General features: G+C 41.0%; 1 protein-coding gene across 1 annotated transcript; it reads left to right on the top strand.

Moving 5' to 3' along the window:
- The first annotated feature begins 631 nt into the window (after positions 1–631).
- LOC124285139 (interleukin enhancer-binding factor 2-like) lies at positions 632–23,421 on the top strand. The gene is made up of 15 exons (XM_046721302.1): positions 632–728; positions 5,372–5,449; positions 6,746–6,788; positions 8,152–8,208; positions 9,218–9,346; positions 10,543–10,645; positions 12,130–12,195; positions 12,561–12,677; positions 12,920–12,987; positions 13,302–13,406; positions 16,456–16,517; positions 19,480–19,609; positions 20,205–20,292; positions 20,532–20,679; positions 22,216–23,421. The coding sequence occupies exons 1-14, from the start codon at positions 724–726 to the stop codon at positions 20,675–20,677; spliced, it is 1,197 nt and encodes a 398-aa protein (XP_046577258.1). The 5' UTR covers positions 632–723; the 3' UTR covers positions 20,678–20,679; positions 22,216–23,421.
- Positions 23,422–24,075: the final 654 nt, after the last annotated feature.

The raw sequence follows: 24,075 nt of genomic DNA, 5'->3' as shown, positions 1-24,075 counted from the left end.
TGTTTATGTTTTCGAATATGTTTTTTTAGTGTTTGAGTGAAATATTTTTTGTAATTGTTTTTTAAATGAACGATTATTGCTTGGTTTGTATTAAGTGACAGAAATATTATGACCCTCCCTTTTCCATATGTTGCCCCGTATCATCCCGAGACCCATATCTGATCTCGGCCTATAACGGCCTCAGTCGTATATATATATATATATATATATATATATATATATATATGATACGGGGCAAGATATGGAAGGGTGATAATCTCTACATAATATATTCTTATGTGGGTTTTACAAAAAAGTAGAAGTTTTCAGTTATTTTGCATGCTTTATGACAATACACTCTGTCAAAAATATAAGGTCCTAATTTCGAAGAAAGGGGACATATTACTTCTTCAAACTCTACAGTTCGTTGGAAATAAAACATTTCTATTCAAGTTTGAGATTCAGAAATTACTAGGAAAAAGTAAAATTTCAAATGTTTTGCGCACGTTTGGCGTATGTGAGGTAGGATTCGCAACGCTGCGTTTGGAACAGAGATGCTAAACCACACTATGGCGTGTCCCGGAATAACACGAATGCCACAAAACTCTGTACACCGTGTGCCCATAGTTTCGTTGCACAACCGACACCGCTCTCCACAGCATTGAGTATATTTGTACGCATGCGCACTCGTCATCCAGTAAACGATATCCGGACGCTCTACACGTGAATCAAAACATCCCAAATATGAGGTAAGTTTATCTTATATCTTCATTGTGGCTATTGTCACGCACGGGGAGAGCCCATGTGTTGTATTTGAAGGGGAAAATATACGAAAAAGAAGGCAGAACAAAACGATCTGCAGAATACACTCGAAAAACTGGAAACGCTAAAAATGGTATTGTGTTTCGAGTCAAGAATCAGTTCGACTCGAATCGAGTGTGTCTAGTTGCAGTGTGTTGCATTCAGAAATTTGTAAACAAACATTGGTGCGCTTATAGAATATGTTCGCCATCTTATTTCGTAACTGTTTTACCATGTTTACGAATAAACCTTTCCTCTACGGATACAGCTTTTTGAGAAAGGGGGGTGTACGCTCTTGAGAAAGGGGGGTGCACTCTTCATCTTCACCTGTTTTCACGGGTCATATAATAAACTTTACAGGACAAAAGGACACCCCCATACGCAGAAAATACGTTTAGTGGTACCGGTATAAGTAAATCTATCAGTGGATGGTTGCAGGATCAATCATGGAAAGATGGTATTTACCATTGTAGTTTTCCCTGTCTGACACCAGAGACCATATAATATTATATGGTCTCTGTTGACACCCATCATCAAAGAGATATTAAACAAAGAGAGCTCAGGACAGGGGTTGGAATAACCCATTGCCCGACGTCCGACTCCAGTGTTTTTTTCTGTCGGGCAAGCAAATTTGTATATCACATTGTACCGTGTCAAGTTGACTTTCCAATGTTAATTATGTTGTTTATTTTAAAAATCAACAAGAAAACAGCTGGTATAGTGAAAAAGTTATCAGAGCAAGTGTTTTTGCATGTGCCACTGTACCGGAGTACACTAGCAATTTTAAAGTTATTTCAACCCCTGTCAGGATATTGTCAGTATTCTGCGTCTGAGTAAAGCAGGGTTTTACCTTGACTCACAAACATGGGGGTTCCAGGTACGCCCAACTAGTAGTTCTAAGGGTCAGTGGAGCGGTGGGGTAGCCTAGTGGTTAAAGCGTTTGCTCGCCACACCGAAGACCCGGGTTTGATTCCCCACATAGGTACAATGTGTGAAGTCCATTTCTGGTGTCCCCCGCTGTGATATTGCTGGAATATTGCTATAAGCGGTGAAAAACCATACTCACTCACTCTAATGGTCAGTATGGACACTATGAGGGTTCTGTGAAGTAACAGTGTAGACAACTGTACGTTTTCATAATTTTGTTAGTAGGGCGGCAACCATTTAGTTCAATTCATCGAAACCTGACACATTAGCTTTGATTTTCGATAACCATTATCACTATTTCGATTAGATATTTGAACACCTATTTAAATTATTTCTACACACCCAGAATGTAATTTTGACTCTAACTTAAGCAGTTTTGATCGCTGAAATTAGGCAAAACGTGATTGGTTGACGCCGGGTTGATTATAAAATGACAATTGTTGTTAGGAGACATCGCCAAGTTGACGATGGGTTTCATAATAACAAAGCCGACTCTGAGATTTAATTGAAATCTGATGTTTTTACTTGAATGAAGAATCGAATTGAAAATGATTGAATCGAGGGTCCAATATCGAGAATCGAATCGAGGTCTGGGTGAATCGTTGCAGCCCTATTCGTTAGACCCTGGAATATTTCATTGATCATCATGATCAAGAGGACTGGCAGGGGTTAAAAAATCCCATTGTCCGACGCCCGTGACAAGTCGTTTTCATTTCGGGCAATCAAATAATGGTATTTTACTTGTCTGTGGGCTATTAGATAATTTCCACTTATGGTTTCAAACTGCAAATAAACTTGGATTAAATTCCATATCTGCTCAAAATTAAATTTCACAGTGATAATAAAGTAGAGTTACCTTTCTTTGCTATTTATCACTTAGGAGATAAACCTAGTGTGTTTGAAAATCAAAGACATGCTTTACTGAATTGATGGCGACTAAATTTCAATTGGAACCCGGCGTAGCGTGAGGTTTCAATTGATATATTTAGTCGCCATCAATTCAGTAAAGCATGTCTCTGATTTTCAAACACACTAGGGTTATCTCCATTCTACCATGAACCATTTAAAATCGAACTTCCTCACTCTGCGGAAGACACTGCGTAATCCGGCATGGGTCGAGAGGCGAATTGAACTCGTCTGTGAAGGGAGCGGTAGGTGCCGTTCGTATTTTTTTAACATTACAACATAACAATATTCTGTCCAAAGAAATCAAACTACTGTTTATTCAATGCAATTATGTAATACCCGAGACCTTGGGATTTTTTTCATCCCAACTCCACATGACTAAAACCAGCCTATTGTTTTGTGTGCCGTGAAACTGTACCCCCCTGGCCACACTATAATGGAATTGTCTGACCTACTTATTTTCTTCGAAGTAGACAGTTACGCAACAGTTTGAAATGGCGGACGAGCCAGTGTTTACATTTTGCGAAAGGTTGAAATTTGAAGTGACAGTGGGCAATACTTGACTGGCTGTCGAATCTGAACCCTGCAGAATCGAAGAATAGATCCTTTCCTGATCAACCTACACGACCTGTAACTCATCAAAGACTGTTGAATTTTATGACCGAATCGATCATGATTTCACGAACTGCCTCCACCCCGCATGCACAAAAAGGTGACAGTGCTGCTGCTGAGTGTACATGCGACTAACTTGTGATTCCTTGGAACTTTGTTTTCATCGCTTGGGACTGGACTGTGTCCAAGCGTTTTCAAAGTAGATGAACATAACAGTGACAACCTTGGCGCAGAAGCTGGCAGAGCAGCAGAATTATTTTGTGAACGATGCAACGGGATATGATGGAGTATGACTATGAGTGGCATAAATGTGGTGTTTCGCCAGACCGTTAGATCTATCTTGCAAATTTCCCATTCTAAAAGGAATTAAATATACCATTTACCAGGTAGGTAAATGTTTACTAATGTTTTGCTGCATATTTTGTATAGATAGGGATGTATTTTCACAAGGCTTTCTGATTTATATGTTAGATATTGTTTTGTTTATGTTTGGGGCTGTGTATTGTAACTGAGTTTGAATATCTTTATAATAGAAGGTAATATGATAGTGAGGTTCCCACGTAATTGTAGGGGGGGGGGGGATCATATAATTGTATTTTTCGAGTTTAAATAACTGTTTTATCAGCATTTCCATCACGTCTGTTGTGTTGATATTAGTCATGTTGGTGGTCAAGCTGAAATAGTGCGGCAGTGAAGCGCAATGAAATCAAACGCATTTTTAATCCAAAAATTTCCAATTGCCTATGTGGAATATTCGAAAGTCAGCGTCAAAATCCATGGAGTTGTTGTTATGATCCGCCATCATTGTGGTCAAACGGATTGACAATAAGATTTGTCAATGCGCGGTGAATCGGCCTTACAATCAGATGAGCGTCAATCCACAATTGATGCCGTCTGATTTTTCTGAACAACCAATCAGAATCTAGTATTTTCTTGATTCATGGTAGAATTTTCAATAACTAGGCCAGTAAACATTAACATCAAATAGGATGTTGATTTATTCTTTCATAATTACATCATCATGATTATTTCATAAAAATCAGGGCAAGTGGAAAATTAGTCAGAGCAAGTTACTTTCTTAAAGTCCAGTGGCAAGTGACTTTTTAAGAAGGTTTTGAACGGTCCCTGACTGCTCTGAAAGAAATAGCCCAACGCTTACCAAGGTCATAGGTGTGTTGCGGGTACAGTAAGTAATATTGCGCATCCCTCTGGACGCAGTGATTTTTTTCTGTGTCCATTTTCTATATTTGAGCGTACTTCGCTAATGGTGTAAAACCCTGCATGTATGTTATGGATCCATTTGTGTGAGATGCCAGGATCCATGTATGAGATGCCAGGATCCATGTATGTGATGTATCCATTTGCGTGATGGTCCATTCGTGTGTGATGCCTGGATCTATGTGTGAGATGCCAGGATCCATGTATGTGATGTACCCATTTGCGTGATGGTCCATTCGTGTGTGGTGCCTGGATCCATGTGTGAGATGCCAGGATCCATGTATGTGATGTATCCATTTGCGTGATGGTCCATTCGTGTGTGGTGCCTGGATCCATGTGTGTGGTGCCTGGATCCATGTGTGTGATGTATTCATTTGCGTGATGGTCCATGTGTGTGTAATGCCTGGATCCATGTGTGTGATGCCTGGATCCATGTGTGTGATGTATCCATATGCATGATGGTCCATGTGTGTGTGATGCCTGGATCCATGTTTGTTATGCCTGGATCCATGTGTGTGATGCCTGGATCCATGTTTGTTATGCCTGGATCCATGTGTGTGATGCCTGGATCCATGTTTGTTATGCCTGGATCCATGTGTGTGATGCCTGGATCCATGTTTGTTATGCCTGGATCCATGTGTGTGATGCCTGGATCCATGTGTGTGATGTATCCATATGCGTGATGAGTCCATGTGTGTGTGATGCCTGGGTCTAGTCTGAACAGAAAATCATGGTAGTTACCCAAAGTATTTTCAAACTGATGTGTTTTTCCCAGGCATAATTGTATGCAAATGCCAGAACCTTATATAACTGTGATTAATTTGTATATATAATGTGAACACAGAGCTCATCTGGGGCAAGGCTCATGATGCACGATATTTAGCAAATCCTGCATAGTGTACTGAATGACGACAACGCTCTTTTACAGGAATCTCCGAGGACGAGGGGGCCCACCAATGAGAGGAGGGATGAGACCGTCACATCCCCCATTCAAACCTGGACCTCCGTATGTACACAATTCCATTGTGTCTAGGTGTCACAATATAATGCTTCATTTAGTTTACTCTGTCAATGTAGATGATATATTGATAATTATTATTTACGTTTATGTACATGAAATAGCATTAGCCGACTCATTTGATAGTAAGAGTATTCTCGGGATGGGGTAGAACTTCTGGCCTTAAACATGTTCAAGAATGTGCCACATCAACACTCGGGACACCAGGATTATTTGACACATGCTCAGTCTTATGTATAAATATATGTGTTTTTATAGTAACAGATAATTCCTTGTCATTGTATCGCATGGTGACGCTCCCTGGATTGTCTGACCCAGACTCAGATTGTTGAAAAACAACTAGCGATGCCATGATATATATGCATCGATACTTTTTCCAAGATGTATCGATATTTAGTTTTGAAAGTATCAGTTTAAATGTTTATGTATCAATTTATATTTTGCAAATGTATCTTGTTTTTTGATGTTATGAGAGTTATAAATGATTATTTTTCATGCACAAAGATGGGAAATTAGAACTTTTTAATCTCTGAGAATAGAAAATGTTGATCTTTTCATGGACAATTATAGTGGGTAAAGCGTTTACTTGTCACACTGAAGACCTGGGTTCGATTCCCCACATAGGAACAATGTGTGAAGCCCGTTTCTGGTATAACCAGTCGTGATATTGCTGGAATATTGCTGAAAGTGGCGTATAAAAACATACCCATACTTATCACAGCAATGAAATATATTACCATTTTCTTGTATTGTGGAGTTATTTAATTATGAAATTTGATAATGTTCTTTGATTTCATTAACATATAAAGACTTTGCCAACGTTCGGGACTGCAAATGTGATACAGTTTACTTTTTATTGTAGTGGTGTTCCGATGATCGAAAAGAAATGAAAATCGTATACTAACCATTTAATTTGTTAAATATACACGAACAAACACGCTCTCAACAGCGTAAAGCTATGCACATTGTAAAATTTTAACCACTTTTATTGTTTAATTATATTTCCAGTGTCATACTTGCATGCATGCATTTCATTGCATGACAGTATTAGTTATAAAAAAACATCAATTAAAAAAAACCTGGGGAATTGGTGATTAAATTAAAAATGCATATATTTTGATTATAGTCAATAATCGTTCACCACAAGACCTCCGATAATTGATAATGGATTTGGTTTCAGATTCCCAACACTATTTTCCCATGACATTTGTAATTCCCTATGGCTTAATTCAGTAAATATGTCACAGTTTCTGTTGAAGTATATTTTGTGTTTTCCCATTTCAGATTCAGGGCGTTCATCCCCCATATACCGTTTGACTTAGTACAGGTGAGACTTGCAAGTTTTGTAACGTTGTTTGATACCGATTGACTTAGTACAGGTGAGACTGGCGAGTTTAGTAACATTGTTTGACTTAGTACAGGTGAGACTGGCGAGTTTAGTAACATTGTTTGATACCGTTTGACTTAGTACAGGTGAGACTGGTGAGTTTAGTAACATTTTTTTAACCCAGTTGACTTAGTACAGGCGAGACTGGCAAGTTTAGTAACATTGTTTGATACCGATTGACTTAGTACAGGCGAGGGGCGGTGGGGTAGCCTAGTGGTTAAAGCGTTGGCTCGCCATGCCGAACACCCGGGTTCGAATCCCCACATGGGTACAATATGTGAAGCCCATTTCTGGTGTCCCCCGCCGTGATGTTGCTGGAAAATTGCTAAAAGCGGCATAAAACCAAACTCAGTCAGTTAGTACAGGCGAGACTGGCGAGTTCAGTAACATTGTTTGATAATAAATTGTGAGTGAGTTCAGGCAAGGGTATTGTAAGTCCCCATGGTCCTTAGTATGGTGATCAACCTTCAGTTGTTGGCGATGTATAGCTTGTTTTTATCATCTATAGTTAAGCTGTTTATGATTTAATTACTAGTTTAAAAAATTGTATCTGTGATATACTAGTTATTTCACTGTCGTTCGTTGACCTGTGTTTATAATTCACTTTTAAATATTTTTTATAAATCTATAACTTGATTTTGTCACGATATGCTTGAAATATTGCTGATGTGACTCTCTCACTCACACTCACTCACTCATAGATAAGCTGAGGTCCTAGCTTGACCCTCAAAATCAAAATAATATGTTCCGTACATAAGCTGAACTACCCACATTTGTTCATCTTTTCCTAATCAGTCTTTGGAAGTACCAACAAACTCATTGAATTATACAAGTAAACCCTGTTGTTACACTATCTAGTAATAGAACAAGCTATTTGTATATCTGGAGTTACTTTTGCAATCTAAATTTATTAGTGTCACTCAATATGTCATTAAAGAAAGTTTATATTAACTGCGGTGAAATCGTGTCTCCTTACGATCCTTATAACTTAAAACAGTACTCATTCACTGAGTATATCATTGTCGTGACAAACTGACCATGAAATGGGTGCGAGTACGACCAGAGGGGAAGGACATTCCTTACTGGAATCTGTAAATGCCACATATTGATTATAAATCAGGGGCCGTGGGGTAGCCTAGTGGTTAACTTGTTCACTCGTCACGCCGCGGACCCGGGTTCGGTTCTCCATCAGTACATTGTGTGAAGCCTATTTCTGGTGTACCTCAGCATGATATGGCTGCAATATTGGTGAAAGCAGCGTAAATCTAAACTCACTCGCTCATTAGGATGTTTGAACTTTCAGTGTGAGTCAACGTTTCCCCGTGCCAAAACAGCCCCTGAGGAAAAGGCCCTGACCGAAGTAAGTTTGTGTGTTTCCAGATGTGATATTGTAACAGGGGCTTGAGGAGGTCTGAAAGTTTACCCTAAAAAGGCCCTACATTCGTTTTAGCCTTGAAAAGGGCCTGATTCATAGTGATATGCCCTAAAAGGCCCTACATTCGTTTTAGCCTTGAAAAGGGCCCGATTCATAGTGATATGCCCTAAAAGGCCCTACATTCGTTTTAGCCTTGAAAAGGGCCCGATTCATGGTGATATGCCCTAAAAAAGCCCTACATTCGTTATAGCCTTGAAAAGGGCCCGATTCATAGTGATATGCCCTAAAAGGCCCTATATCTAGCAAAACTTGTCAAGCTATGATTTTACACGATTCTAAAACATAAAAACATACCATGTAATGACAGTGGGTGTTAATTAATCTCCAGCACGAAGCAAAACTTTCCTAGTGCAGAGATATAGCTAAGCATTATGTCCCTCTGGTCGGTCCAGACTTGTATGTATTCAGCTACCTATGTGTTGTAAGTGTTTCTGTAGTTCCTTACAATTGTTGATGGGCCATGGAAAGGCCTTAAGTCTAATGGCTGATGATCTGTATGAGCCCTGTGAAAGTATGAAATGCCCCAGGAGTTGTATGAGCCACTAGTTTCAGGGCAGATGGAGTCCAGTGTAACTGGTGTCCATGAAATCACACGCCCTACTGTTCTTTCTCCTATCCACATTAGGATTGTTCTGCAGTTTTTCTTGCCAAAACCATGGTAAGAAGGTTACATTCATGACATCAATCATTGGATTATCTGGTCCAGACTCAATTGTATACAGAATGTTGTATTGCTATAACATTGCTGAGTGCAGTGTAATACAACACACGAACCAACAACATTGTCCTTTGTCTGTCTGTTTATGTTAATCGGCTGAATATTTTTTCCCTCTTCTTCAACCAATTACTCATTTTGATGATCTCCTGAACAAATGTCTCCTGAATATTGAGCTCATAAAGAGGACTCTCTGGGATGTTGATGTTTATGTTGTAGTCACTGTTGAAGAGGAACACAGACCTGACTCCCACAGCCCAGGAACAGGCCTCCATTCTGGCCCTCGTCACCAAGATACAGGGTATCCTTGACAACCTGGTCATTGCCCCCGGTACATTCGATGCCGCTGTGAGTACTCACCACGATATAAGTCCATGATTGGTCAATGTCTTGGGTATATACGATGCTGCGGTGAGACAACTATATAACTCTATGATTGGTCAGTGTCTTGGGTATATACGATGCTGCGATGAGACAACTATATAACTCTATGATTGGTCAGTGTCTTGGGTATATACGATGCTGCGATGAGACAACTATATAGCTCTATGATTGGTCAATGTCTTGGGTATATACGATGCTGCGGTGAAACAACTATATAACTCTATGATTGGTCAGTGTCTTGGGTATATACGATGCTGCGATGAGACAACTATATAGCTCTATGATTGGTCAATGTCTTGGGCACATACGATGCCGCTGTGAGACAACTATATAACTCTATGATTGGTCAATGTCTTGGGCACATACGATGCCGCTGTGAGACAACTATATAACTCTATGATTGGTCAATGTCTTGGGCACATACGATGCCGCTGTGACACAACTATATAACTCTATGATTGGTCAATGTCTTGGGCACATACGATGCCGCTGTGACACAACTATATAACTCTATGATTGGTCAATGTCTTGGGCACATACGATGCCGCTGTGAGACAACGTCACAATATAAATCTATGACAGGTCAATATCCTGGGCACATACTACGCTGCTGTGAGACGAACACTGTATACGATGCCATTGTGAGACGTCACAATATGAATTTCTGATCAATCCATTTCCTGGGCACATACTATGATGACGCTGTAAGACAACGTGACAATATATATGTCTCATTTAAGCCACTGGTTTTGAGCCTCATTACGTTTTGTTCAGTTATTAATAGTCAGCAACACTAACATTACTTGAACATGTTACCTATCGGGCATGTTTTAAACAAGGAATAGAAATATTTCCCTCTCAAGGGCACCCAGACTTTAACTTTAAGGCAGTCAACATTATCCCATGTCTGAGATCTGTGTTGCCATCGCTTCAGTTTCTGGTGATTCTGGACAGATCTGGTGCCCAGCATCCAAATATGGATGGGTGATTGAGTTGGATCATGTTGTCGACACAATCAACAGCAATCACGAGACTGTCTGGTCCAGTACCAGATTGTGTACTGGTCAGTGTTGTATAGGTAGAATGCCACTGACTAGAGCGTTGATTTACATGCATGCACATGCACACACATGAGCAATGCTGTCTTGTTTGTGTTGCAGCAAGTGGAGGAGGTGCGACAAGTTGGGTCGTTCAAGAAAGGCACAATGATGGGTGGACACAATGTGGCAGATATTGTTGTCATGTTGAAGACTCTACCTACAAGTAAGTCAGTCAGTCAGGTTAACACGCACGCTACACGTTTTACAGTTAGAGATTCCAGGTTACAATCATCCCCGGAAAGACTCTACCTACAAGTAAGTCAGTCAGTCAGGTTAACACGCACGCTACACATGATTTACAGTTAGAGATTCCAGGTTACATCCCCGGAAAGACTCTACCTACAAGTAAGTCAGTCAGTCAGGTTAACACGCATGCTACACATGATTTACAGTTAGAGATTCCAGGTTACATCCCCGGAAAGACTCTACCTACAAGTAAGTCAGTCAGTCAGGTTAACACGCACGCTACACATGATTTACAGTTAGAGATTCCAGGTTACATCCCCGGAAAGACTCTACCTACAAGTAAGTCAGTCAGTCAGTCAGGTTAACACGCACGCTACACATGATTTACAGTTAGAGATTCCAGGTTACATCCCCGGAAAGACTCTACCTACAAGTAAGTCAGTCAGTCAGGTTAACACGCACGCTACACATGATTTACAGTTAGAGATTCCAGGTTACATCCCCGGAAAGACTCTACCTACAAGTAAGTCAGTCAGTCAGGTTAACACGCATGCTACACATGATTTACAGTTAGAGATTCCAGGTTACATCCCCGGAAAGACTCTACCAACAAGTAAGTCAGTCAGTCAGGTTAACACGCATGCTACACATGATTTACAGTTAGAGATTCCAGGTTACATCCCCGGAAAGACTCCATCTGCAAGTAAGTCAGTCAGTCAGGTTAACACGCACGCTACACATGATTTACGGTTAGAGATTCCAGGTTACAATCATCCCCGGAAAGACTCTACCTACAAGTAAGTCAGTCAGTCAGGTTAACATGCACGCTACACATGATTTACAGTTAGAGATTCCAAGTTACATCCCCGGAAAGACTCTACCTACAAGTAAGTCAGTCAGTCAGGTTAACACGCACGCTACACATGATTTACAGTTAGAGATTCCAGGTTACATCCCCGGAAAGACTGGTGCCTTTTGGTGGTTTTGGAATTCTGAATAAAATATATTTGGCGTTTCCATGGCAACAAGTTCGACTTAGACTGAAATTGGTGGTAGTGCTTTTTTCCAGAGCAGAACTCTAAAATCGTTCAATATTTCTTCACCAAACTTGGCACATAGATAGATCTGGTGGTGTACTGGTGCCTTTTGGTAGTTTTGGAATTCTGAATAAAATATTTTTGGCGTTTCCATGGCAACACGTTTGACTTAGCCTGAAATTGGTGATAGTGCTGCTTTCTGGAGCAGAACTTTCAAAACCTTTCAATACTCTCCTTCCACTTTTCTATATACACACCTAAATATTTGACATAATCATAACTCGTAGACATAATCATGAAGAGTATTTTGCCTTTGAGGGGGATATTGATGACTTTGTCTTCTTGTTTGCATCTCAAGCTGTTTACAAATTACATGCTTCAAGATAGCAGCTGTGTATTATATGTGTTGGTTGTAATTCTTCAGAGGAAGCAGTGGCATCGCTAGGCAACAAGGTATTGGAAGAACTCAAGGTGCAGGAACCCAATGAAGGTGAGAGTCATCATGAGAGAAGTCCCCAGTCAACAGATCACCTCACAATGCTCTCCAAAGGAATATGCTGCCTTTTCATTGATCGAATGTAGAACCTGATTTCAGAAGACCCGGCCCTCACAATTTCTGCCTACATTTGTTAATGTTACACGTAAATTATAGAAGTTCATGTTAATGTTATTGTTACATTTAAATGTTACACATAAATGTTACCTGTTGATGTTACATGATATTGGCGGATGTTAATCTTACAGAGTAATTTTCCATGTTGATGTTACATGTTATTGCTGCAAATACTACATGTTTTTGCTTATGTTCCATGATGTTAATGTTTATTTGCTATTGTTACATGTCATGTGTTTCAGTGCTAAGTATGCTGACGAACGACTCTGGGTTTGAGATCAGCTCCGCAGATGCAAGTGTGAAGGGACTTATCACCACCATCCCACCAAACTTGAAGAAGCTGGACCCAGAACTTCATCGTAAGTACATAGCTGCTGTATGCCTTTTCCCTTTTTCCCTCCCTCCCCCTCTCTCTCTCTTTCTCTCTCTCTCTCACTCTCTCTCTCTCTCTCTCTCTCCCCTCTCTCTCTCTCTCTCTCTCTCTCTCTCCCTCTCTCTCCCTCCCTCTCTCTTTCTCTCTCTCTCTCTCTCTCTCTCTCTCTCTCTCTCTCTCGCTCTCTCACTCTCACTCTCTCAGGTTGTTGCTTTCCCCTTGTTTCAGTGGATGGGAAGGTCATGCAGGGCCATCTGGCGGCTGTCAGACACGCACGCTGGTTTGAGGAGAATGCCGTTACACTCAAGGTACAATACTAGTTTTCATCGTTTCAATTGAGATCAAATTTTCTCTGAAACACCAGCCACTGTCCAAAGTTGTACCTCACTTCATGCTGACTTTTATAATGTATTCAAGGGAGATAACACCCTAACAAACATAAATCAAATTGTCTCCCGGTACAAATATCACTAAATTGAAAGATATATATGATATATGTGAAGTATGATATTAATATAACTATTTGTCTATTTTAGTATAAGTGTTGTTAAGAACAAATCAGATAAGCTGTCAAGGCCCTGACTACCATTGCAATTGTGTTTTAGACCAGTATTTCTCTCCTTCCAGCATCAAGGTGTTGATTCGACTACTGCGAGATCTGAAGAACAGGTTCGAAGGCCTACAGCCCCTCACACCCTGGATAATCGACCTGATGGTGAGGACAGTTATTTGATACAATGCCCCTTCAGAGGACGCTTGCTCTTGTCCAGTTACCTAGCACGTGCCACATCTTGAACCCAGTTGTCCCCCAGTTGTGCCAGAATCATTCACTTCAATGTTTGGTAGAAACCTCAACCGTTGGCGCTCTGAAGTGACCTGTTGTTGGATCAGTTTTCCAAGATAGGGGATCTCAAGGAAACTTGTTTGCTTTCATTCCCAAACTGTATGCGTATAGCACACGCTGCTGTGTGTGGAAGACTTCTAGACTGACTGATTGACTTGAGTTTGGTTTTACGTCGCTTTTAGCAATATTCCAGCAATATCACGGCGGGGGACACCAGAAATGGGCTTCACTCATTGTACTGACTGACTGACTGAGTTTGGTTTTACGCCGCTTTTAGCAATATTCCAGCAACATCACGGCCGGGGACACCAGAAATGGGCTTCACACATTGTACCCATTTGGGGATTCGAACCCGGATCTTGGGCGTCGCGAGCCAACGCTTTAACCACTAGACTACCCCACCGCCCGGAAGACTTCTAGAACCTATATCGGTGAGGTAGATGAGTTGTTGAAGCATTTGCTCATCATTGAAGACCCAGCTTCAATTCCCACATGGGTACAATGTGTGATAATACAGGTCTGGTGTCCCCCTCCGTGATATTGCTGGAATATTGCTAAAAGCGGCGTGAAACTAAGCTAGCTCACTCACTCACTCACTCACTCACTCACTCACTCACTCACTCACTCACTCACTCACTCACTCACTCACTCACTCACTCACTCACTCACTCACTCACTCACTCACTCACTCACTCACTCACTCAACCACTCAACCACTCACTCAACCACTCAACCACTCACTCAACCACTCACTCACTCAACCACTCACCCAATCACTCGCTCACCCAATCACTTAACCAATCACTTAACCACTCACTATGCAGTATGCTGAGAGGTGATGTCTTGGGTATTGGTGTCTCAGATGGTTTATTGTCTTGGAGCTTGCTGTTAATTGGGCTGGTTATTGGGATAATGTCACAGAGATTGATAATTGGTCACTAGATATCAGTTGATTATCAATACAACTTTGAGGAAGAATGCTAAAAATAACCAAAAGAAATCAACATACTTCATTACTCTGGTGAGATCCAACACATTTATACTGGGATGACAAACATACTTCATTACTCTGGTGAGAGCCAACACATTTATACTGGGATGACAAACATACTTCATTACTCTGGTGAGAGCCAACACATTTATACTGGGATGACAAACATACTTCATTACTCTGGTGAGAGCCAACACATTTATACTGGGATGACAAACATACTTCATTACTCTGGTGAGAGCCAACACATTTATACTGGGATGACAAACATACTTCATTACTCTGGTGAGAGCCAACACATTTATACTGGGATGACAAACATACTTCATTACTCTGGTGAGAGCCAACACATTTATACTGGGATGACAAACATACTTCATTACTCTGGTGAGAGCCAACACATTTATACTGGGATGACAAACATACTTCATTACTCTGGTGAGAGCCAACACATTTATACTGGGATGACAAACATACTTCATTACTCTGGTGAGAGCCAACACATTTATACTGGGATGACAAACATACTTCATTACTCTGGTGAGAGCCAACACATTTATACTGGGATGACAAACATACTTCATTACTCTGGTGAGAGCCAACACATTTATACTGGGATGACAAACATACTTCATTACTCTGGTGAGAGCCAAACACATTTATACTGGGATGACAAACATACTTCATTACTCTGGTGAGAGCCAACACATTTATACTGGGATGACAAACATACTTCATTACTCTGGTGAGAGTCAACACATTTATACTGGGATGACAAACATACTTCATTACTCTGGTGAGAGTCAACACATTTATACTGGGATGACAAACATACTTTATTACTCTGGTGAGAGCCAACACATTTATACTGGGATGACAAACATACTTCATTACTCTGGTGAGAGCCAACACATTTATACTGGGATGACAAACATACTTCATTACTCTGGTGAGAGCCAACACATTTATACTGGGATGACAAACATACTTCATTACTCTGGTGAGAGCCAACACATTTATACTGGGATGACAAACATACTTCATTACTCTGGTGAGAGCCAACACATTTATACTGGGATGACAAACATACTTCATTACTCTGGTGAGAGCCAACACATTTATACTGGGATGACAAACATACTTCATTACTCTGGTGAGAGCCAACACATTTATACTGGGATGACAAACATACTTCATTACTCTGGTGAGAGCCAACACATTTATACTGGGATGACAAACATACTTCATTACTCTGGTGAGAGTCAACACATTTATACTGGGATGACAAACATACTTCATTACTCTGGTGAGAGCCAACACATTTTATACTGGGATGACAAACATACTTCATTACTCTGGTGAGAGCCAACACATTTATACTGGGATGACAAACATACTTCATTACTCTGGTGAGAGCCAACACATTTATACTGGGATGACAAACATACTTCATTACTCTGGTGAGAGCCAACACATTTATACTGGGATGACAAACATACTTCATTACTCTGGTGAGAGCCAACACATTTATACTGGGATGACAAACATACTTCATTACTCTGGTGAGAGTCAACACATTTATACTGGGATGACAAACATACTTCATTACTCTGGTGAGAGCCAACACATTTATACTGGGATGACAAACATACTTCATTACTCTGGTGAGAGCCAACACATTTATACTGGGATGACATACAAAGGCAGCATTCTGAACATAGTTTTGAACTTGAGTATGAATAAATACACTTTGTGTATTGTGTGTGTAAATTAAATGTTATTTCACAAGAGTTTCTTACCATTAATGGTATTTCTGATTACCAATCTTTTAGCTAGCCCTGGGTGTTAATACATCTCATCGTGGAATTAAACATGCAGAGCTTCTTCAGATTGGGGAAGTATGTCATGCTGATGTTGTTGCTGTTGCAGGGACACTACGCCGTCATGAACAACCCTTCACGCCAGCCTCTACCCATCAATGTTGCATTTAAGTAAGTTGAAACAGTCGTCAGAGACAAAATGAGACACACGAATCTGTCAGTCGGTTCTCTTGTTGGTAGTCGACATAAGCTTAGTGCTTGTAGCCAACAGGTTTTCAACCCAATAAGTGCTACAAATCTGAACCAGATCTCGCTATATGTGCACATATATGTCCTTATGTTGTCGGTTCTCTTGTTGCTAGGCAACGTAAGCTTAGCGTTTGCAGTAATCAGGCTTTGACCCCAAGAAGTGCCACAAGTCCGAACCATATCTCGGTATATGTGCACATGTGTATCCTTGAGTAGATCATAGAATATGATCCGTGAAGGTCCAGGTTAGAATATTGATCTTCAGTAACCCATGCTTGTTGTTAGCATGACTGACGAGATCGGGTGGTCAGGCTCGCTGACTTGGTTGACACAAGCCATCGGTTCCCCAGGGCTCTAGATAACTTTTGGGGGTGTGAGTGTACTTACACATCATATTGCAAGTGGAGGTGTAGTGAGAATTTTGAAGGAGTACTGACATGTTTTTGTGTGAGCGAGTTGATGTGGTTTGTCTGGACGATTCATCGATCACTATTTCCAACCATGTATTTGTATTTGAAGACCCGTGAGAAATAACTGAGCGACTGTGTGATGCGCGAAATGTCAGGTCCGACTGGATATAAATAGGAACAGTGTAGTTTTTAGCCAATCGAAAAATAGTGACGCATATCGTTGCATGGCAACGCAAGGGATTCCTAATGTCGGGGTTTCCTACTGTGTCAAATCGTGTTTCGCAAAAGAAACTTAACAACAAGTATTTATCCGAAATAGATTGCCATTTGCATGATACGCACGGAAATGAAATGCTAGACGTACGAAGGTATTTATGTGCGTACACGATACGCTTGAAATCTTATATTATGTCGTACTTAATTGATTTTGAGGCGTACATTACGCCTGTACGCCCCTTATTTGTAGCCCTGGTTCCCAATTGCGCAGATCGATGCTCATGCTGCTCATCACTGGATTGTCTGGTCCAGACTCGATTATTTACAGACCATTGCCATATAGCGGGCGGGCGTGGTGGGCGAGCTGGCTAAGGCACCAGGCTAGTGATCCAGCGAGGTTGAGGTGTCGGGATTGAGCCCACCTGTGACCGGGTGTAAAACCCTTGGAGTCAACTTTGTGTGCAGACTCTTTCAGTGTTGTCACAACCCCTAGTGTACAGTACACAACCCTGTGCACTTAAGAACCCACGAATCCATTGGTATTTGACCAGATGGTGGCCACATGAATACGTGCAAACACCTAGTTGCAGGTACAGCAACGTGCAGGGAACATGGACAAAGTACTGTGACTATGTGTCCCAGTCCACCCAACTGAATGGGTACCTTGTTAGGATGAGAAAGCCGAAATAACTTGGTGCGCCTAGTGGCTGCAAGAGTTGTATACACCCCAGGGAGTTGAGATTGATAATGCAATGTGCCGTTGAGATTGACATCCAATGATCGAGGGAAAAAATACCAGCGCCTTGAGCATGCACTAGTGCATGGATATGTGCGCTATATAAATATCCTATAATAAATAAATAGCTGGAATATTGCTGAGTGCGGCGTAAAACTAAACTCACTCACTCGTAGAATATGAATGCAAGTAAACAATTACTTAGATGCTCACTTTAAAGTTTGTTTTGATCCCAGATAGTTGCATAAAACAACTCTGCCTCTAATAATTTTAGACAGGAGCAGTTTGCTTCACAAACCAACTTCACATTGTATGCTATTTGTTTTCATTCAGTCCTGGACCTGTGAAGATCCAGATCAGAATTAGTCTTCAGCATCTTATGCTTGTTGTAAGAGGCAACTAATGTGACTTGGAGAAGTCCACAAGTACTATGTGTGAAGCCTATTGCTGGTCTCCCTACCGTGATATTGCAGCAATATTGCTAAATGTGGTGTAAAACCAAACTCATGCACCCACTGGATCAATGCTCATGGTGTCAATCACTGAATTATCAGGTCCACTTTTGTTTGTGTCTTATGTCTTTTAGATGAAAAATTGCTGCATGCTGGGCACAAGATGTCATGTACAACCATGTTTAGTGCTTGTTCAGCCGACACACCATGATATAACTGTTCTGAGGTTCACTCTATATCTGACATAGTTCCAATGCAACATAATCTTGTAACTCACATTAAACAGTGTTAGACCTGACACACTATAAAGTCCTTCTGTCTGTTTCAGGCCCTAAGCAGTGTTATACCTGACATACTATCAAGTCCTTCTGTCTGTTTCAGGCACTAAGCAGTGTTATACCTGACATACTATAAAGTCCTTCTGTCTGTTTCAGACACTAACCAGTGTAAGACCTGACAAACTATAAAGTCCTTCTGTCTGTTTCAGGCACTAATCAGTGTTAGACCTGACACACTATAAAGTCCTTCTGTCTGTTTCAGACACTAAGCAGTGTTAGACCTGACACACTATAAAGTCCTTCTGTCTGTTTCAGACACTAAGCAGTGTTAGACCTGACACACTAAAAAGTCCTTCTGTCTGTTTCAGACACTAATCAGTGTTAGACCTGACACACTATAAAGTCCTTCTGTCTGTTTCAGACACTAACCAGTGTAAGACCTGACACACTATAAAGTCCTTCTGTCTGTTTCAGACACTAAGCAGTGTTAGACCTGACACACTATAAAGTCCTTCTGTCTGTTTCAGACACTAAGCAGTGTTAGACCTGACACACTAAAAAGTCCTTCTGTCTGTTTCAGACACTAAGCAGTGTTATACCTGACATACTATAAAGTCCTTCTGTCTGTTTCAGACACTAACCAGTGTAAGACCTGACACACTATAAAGTCCTTCTGTCTGTTTCAGACACTAAGCAGTGTTAGACCTGACACACTATAAAGTCCTTCTGTCTGTTTCAGACACTAACCAGTGTAAGACCTGACACACTATAAAGTCCTTCTGTCTGTTTCAGACGATGTCTCCAGCTGCTGGCCGCTGGCTTCTCCACCGCTGGCTTCTTCCTGCCGGGGTCGGTGGGCATCACAGACCCGTGTGAGCAAGGGACAGTCCGAGTCCACACAGTCATGACCCTTGAGCAACAGGTAACGTGAGAAAGTGAATGATAGCATGTAAGAGACCAAGCAGAAGGTGAACTTACCCTGCCTTACCCATAAAGCATTTACTGCAAAGTAATTAAGATGTACAAAAATCAAAACGGGTAACATAAAGCCATGGTTAAAGAGCGCTATATTATAAAGCCTGTTCAACAGGAGGACCATCAGTTGTGGGGAGACGTGTATAAAGAGCACTGTATTATAAAGCCTGTTCAACAGGAGGACCATCAGTTGTGGGGAGACGTGTGACACCATCCCTCCTTGTTATGCAGGCTGTGTGGAAGCCAACTGATCTACAGGCTAAAACAGCCTTTCAAAATACAAGCAGTAAATGCATTAAGGGGTGATGTTGATCCTTTTTTTGTGGATCTTTTGCAGCCCTAGTCATTGTTCAATCATGAATGATTCACTCCTTCATTAAGTTGTTCAGTCATGTTTTGTTCGGTCAGTCTATTGTTCAATCTCACCTTCAATCCGTCAGTCAATTATTAATGAGGAATTCATTAAGTCATTCAATCCATTTATTAGTCAGTTGTTCAGTCCATGTCAGTCCATCAGTCAATGTTCCTATGTGTTTTTGTAGGACCAGGTGTGTTTCACAGCTCAGACATTGCTCCGAGTCCTCAGTCATGGTGGTTTCAAGCAGATCTTGGGAATGGAGGGTAACTCAAGTAAGTCTCAATCAATAACAATTTGGACTTGGATCTTTTGCTTGCCTGACGAAAATGTTTTATGTTTGTGCATCTTAGAATCATGGGTAGCCAAATGGCTTTAAGGATCCACATTTTGTTGTATGGAGTTGTGCCCCCTGCTTTCTTCAGTAATTCCTTCCACAATAGCCAGACATTAGATATAACATGAAGAGTATTCAATACAGCATTTTAATCTCTGCCTTATGTATTTATGTCAGGTATTGCCACCGAGATGAGCGTGTGGGAGGGTGTGGTTGTTACGCCATCCGACAAGGCGTACGAGAAGATCGAGAGGAAGGAGGGAGAAGAGGAAGAGGAGGAAGGAGGAGATGATGAAGGCATGGACACCCAGGAGGGTCAGTAGTGGTGAGTAGCCTTGTGGTCAGTGTGTTCCCTTGTCATGGACACCCAGGAGGGTCAGTAGTGGTGAGTAGCCTTGTGGTCAATGTGTTCACTTGTCATGGACACCCAGGAGGGTCAGTAGTGGTGAGTAGCCTTGTGGTCAGTGTGTTCACTTGTCATGGACACCCAGGAGGGCCAGTAGTGGTGAGTAGCCTTGTGGTCAGTGTGTTCACTTGTCATGGACACCCAGGAGGGTCAGTAGTGGTGAGTAGCCTTGTGGTCAGTGTGTTCACTTGTCATGGACACCCAGGAGGGCCAGTAGTGGTGAGTAGCCTTGTGGTCAGTGTGTTCACTTGTCATGGACACCCAGGAGGGCCAGTAGTGGTGAGTAGCCTTGTGGTCAGTGTGTTCACTTGTCATGGACACCCAGGAGGGCCAGTAGTGGTGAGTAGCTTGTGGTCAGTGTGTTCACTTGTCATGGACACCCAGGAGGGTCAGTAGTGGTGAGTAGCCTTGTGGTCAGTGTGTTCACTTGTCACGATGGCCAGGGTTTGATTCCCCACATGTATATACAATGTGTTAAGTCAGGATCAGGTTCACTCTGTATTTGACCTGGTTACATGTGTCCTTGTTGCTCATGCTATCCACCACTGGTTTGAATATTTACCAGCTGCCCTACAGGATTACTGATGACTCGGAGATGCCAACTATCATGTTTTTGGTGTAGCAGTTACTGTTTATCCTAAAGTTTCAGTATTTTGCTTGTGTTCCCCAAATTGTGTGATAAATTACTTTCACGTCAAAAACATCACAAAGATCTAGCTGCCAGTCCTGCAGTCACAGATTCCACTTAAAACTGATTCCATGTTCCTGATATTTCTTCGGAACAGGAAATGCTGCACTGTTCTTTTTAGCATTGACCTCGCATGATGAATGTGTGGAAACCTCGTTCAAACGCTCGACGTTCTTGTTTGTCTCACACAAGGTTGTGGAATGCTTGACCCCACACAACAGATTGACTTGAATACTTTACTGAGTAAATGTTAATACTAAATTTATACAAAATGCGTTAACATCTCCTCCATAGAATATGTGGAACATGAAGAATGGTTGCATCTGTCTGATGTAAAGTAAGAATGCATAGGTTTTTTAACCAATTAGATATCAGCTTTCTAAAGGGATTCAGCTTCCTTTTCCTTACTTCATGGTATGGCTGAAATATTGCTGATGTGATGTTAAATATTAGCTCACTCACTCACTCATTTCTGTACTGTCTCCATTCAGAGATTTGAACAATGAATGACACAAAAAACAAGGAACATTTCTATGCGGTGTGCCCAATCTTGTTGAAGATGTCATAGACACAGCCTTTGTTATTTACATTCAGAAACTGCCAATTCAGTTCATTTTCATGAAAACATGATGAGACCAATATCAGGTATTTCAGGTGTTCTTTAATGCTGGTTTTGGAAAGAAAGGTCTGATATTGGTGAGACTGAAAACAACAATCACTCACACTGACATCTGATCCTGAATGAAAGGCTGTTGTATTTATTTCAGAATCCAGCTCCTTAAACAAGACCAAGCCACTACCACAGCAACCATTTGCAGAAAACAAACATGGAGCTCACTATTTTTCCATGTACAGGAAGATAGACTATCATACTGATGATATCTGTTTGGGGCAGGAGATCTGTTAAGAGTAAGAAGGGCGGTTTATTTTTCCCTCCTAGACCATTATGTAATGATAAACAGACAAACTGTTGTACCGATTGCCAGATTCTATCGCATATGTGCATTTAGTATCATGGGCCTACTGGTGCATTATTGCAGGCACATCTTGTGTTGAGCCATCGGTGCCACCCTGTGGACATTGGTTGGCCATTTCAGTTGTGTGTGAGTGGCTGATGTGGACTCACCAACTGTTGCCATAGCAACGTATTAAAAACTGATGGTAATTATGGAGAGGACCTGGTGACTTTACAGCCTCGTTAATCCTTAGCGTACACACCAACGACTGATCAGAGTGATGGGTTCTGTTGTCATGAGCAGTACAGTGAGAATAACATCTTTAGTGTGGTCTGGAAAGAACCAGACATTTTACCACTATTTGTTTACAGGCCTCATGTGGCAAATGAACTTTAGATATTAAAAATTGTGAATTTATACATATTTTATATTGCTTTAAAAATATCAAAAACCTCCAACCAATTTACCACCAGTGTACTGTTAATACACAATGCTTTTCGATTGGAACAAATATGTGTAATCCAAAAGAAATGTCTACCCCTAATCTTCAGACATAAGGAGATACACAATGCTTTTCAAGTGGATGTGCAGTGCAGGAGAAATAGGTGTACTACTAATCTTCAGACATGATCAGATGCATGTCGGTCAGATGGTTCTGAACATCCTTGTGATTATAAAGAAGAAGATCCCCATCTGTCCATCTACTGGTGTATGTCACAGAAATGCCACATCTCTAGTTGTTACCTTGTGTAGTGACTCCCAACAAAATCACTGGGTGGCTGAATTATTGATCACTGGATTGTCTGTTCCAGATCTGACATTTAATGTCCGCTGTTATGTAGCTGGAATACTGCTGAGTGCGGTTTCTAACAGTCACATTCTCACATGCACATTACTTGTGGAGTGGAGATATCTGCTTGTCGATGACTTGGATCTCCAAACATTGATGTTGTATAGTACTTCCATGTCTGCTGTTTTACCATTTCATGTCGTCATTAAAATCATTTTGTATCATTAGTGCTGACTTTTTTTATATATATATATACTGGACAAAAATAGTTAGGGATATATGTAAATTTGATATTATGAATAATAATCTATTTACTCATTGACACACTGATAAAATATCAATCATAAAAATACCAATATCCCAGACTTATCATGTCCAGTATAAACAGTGGTGGTGGGCTAGCCTACTGTTTAAAGCGTCCGACGTCATAGGAAGGCTCGGGTATGATTCCCAACATGGGTTCAATGTGTATAACTCATTTCTGGTGTCCACTGTGATGTTGCAGTAATATTGCTACAGAGCAGCGTAAAACTAAATTCATTCACTCATATTTTTATATAATTAAAAGCAACAAGAATCATTTCCATAATCATTAACAATCTCTACTGAGAGCAAATTAAAATTCCACCGAAATGGGGTTTGGTATCAGACATCATTTTTGTCACTGATGCATGAAATTTGGAATTTCCTCTAAATTTTGAACGACGTTAAACCCAATTTCACCCCACCTCACCTCTAAATTTTGAAACTTTAGAAAGCTTCACTAAAGCCTTGACCGCCTCCGTGGTGTAGTGGTTAGAGCGGGTTCCATCCCCGACCGCATCATACCAAAAAGACGTTAAAATATGGTACTTGTTGGTCCCTGCCTGGCGCTCGGCACA

This window comes from Haliotis rubra, unplaced genomic scaffold (genome assembly GCF_003918875.1).
Source record: "Haliotis rubra isolate DU_JTF1 unplaced genomic scaffold, ASM391887v1 Scf353, whole genome shotgun sequence".
Taxonomy (NCBI): Eukaryota; Metazoa; Mollusca; class Gastropoda; order Lepetellida; family Haliotidae; genus Haliotis; species Haliotis rubra.
This window is presented reverse-complemented; position numbering and strand designations above follow the sequence as displayed.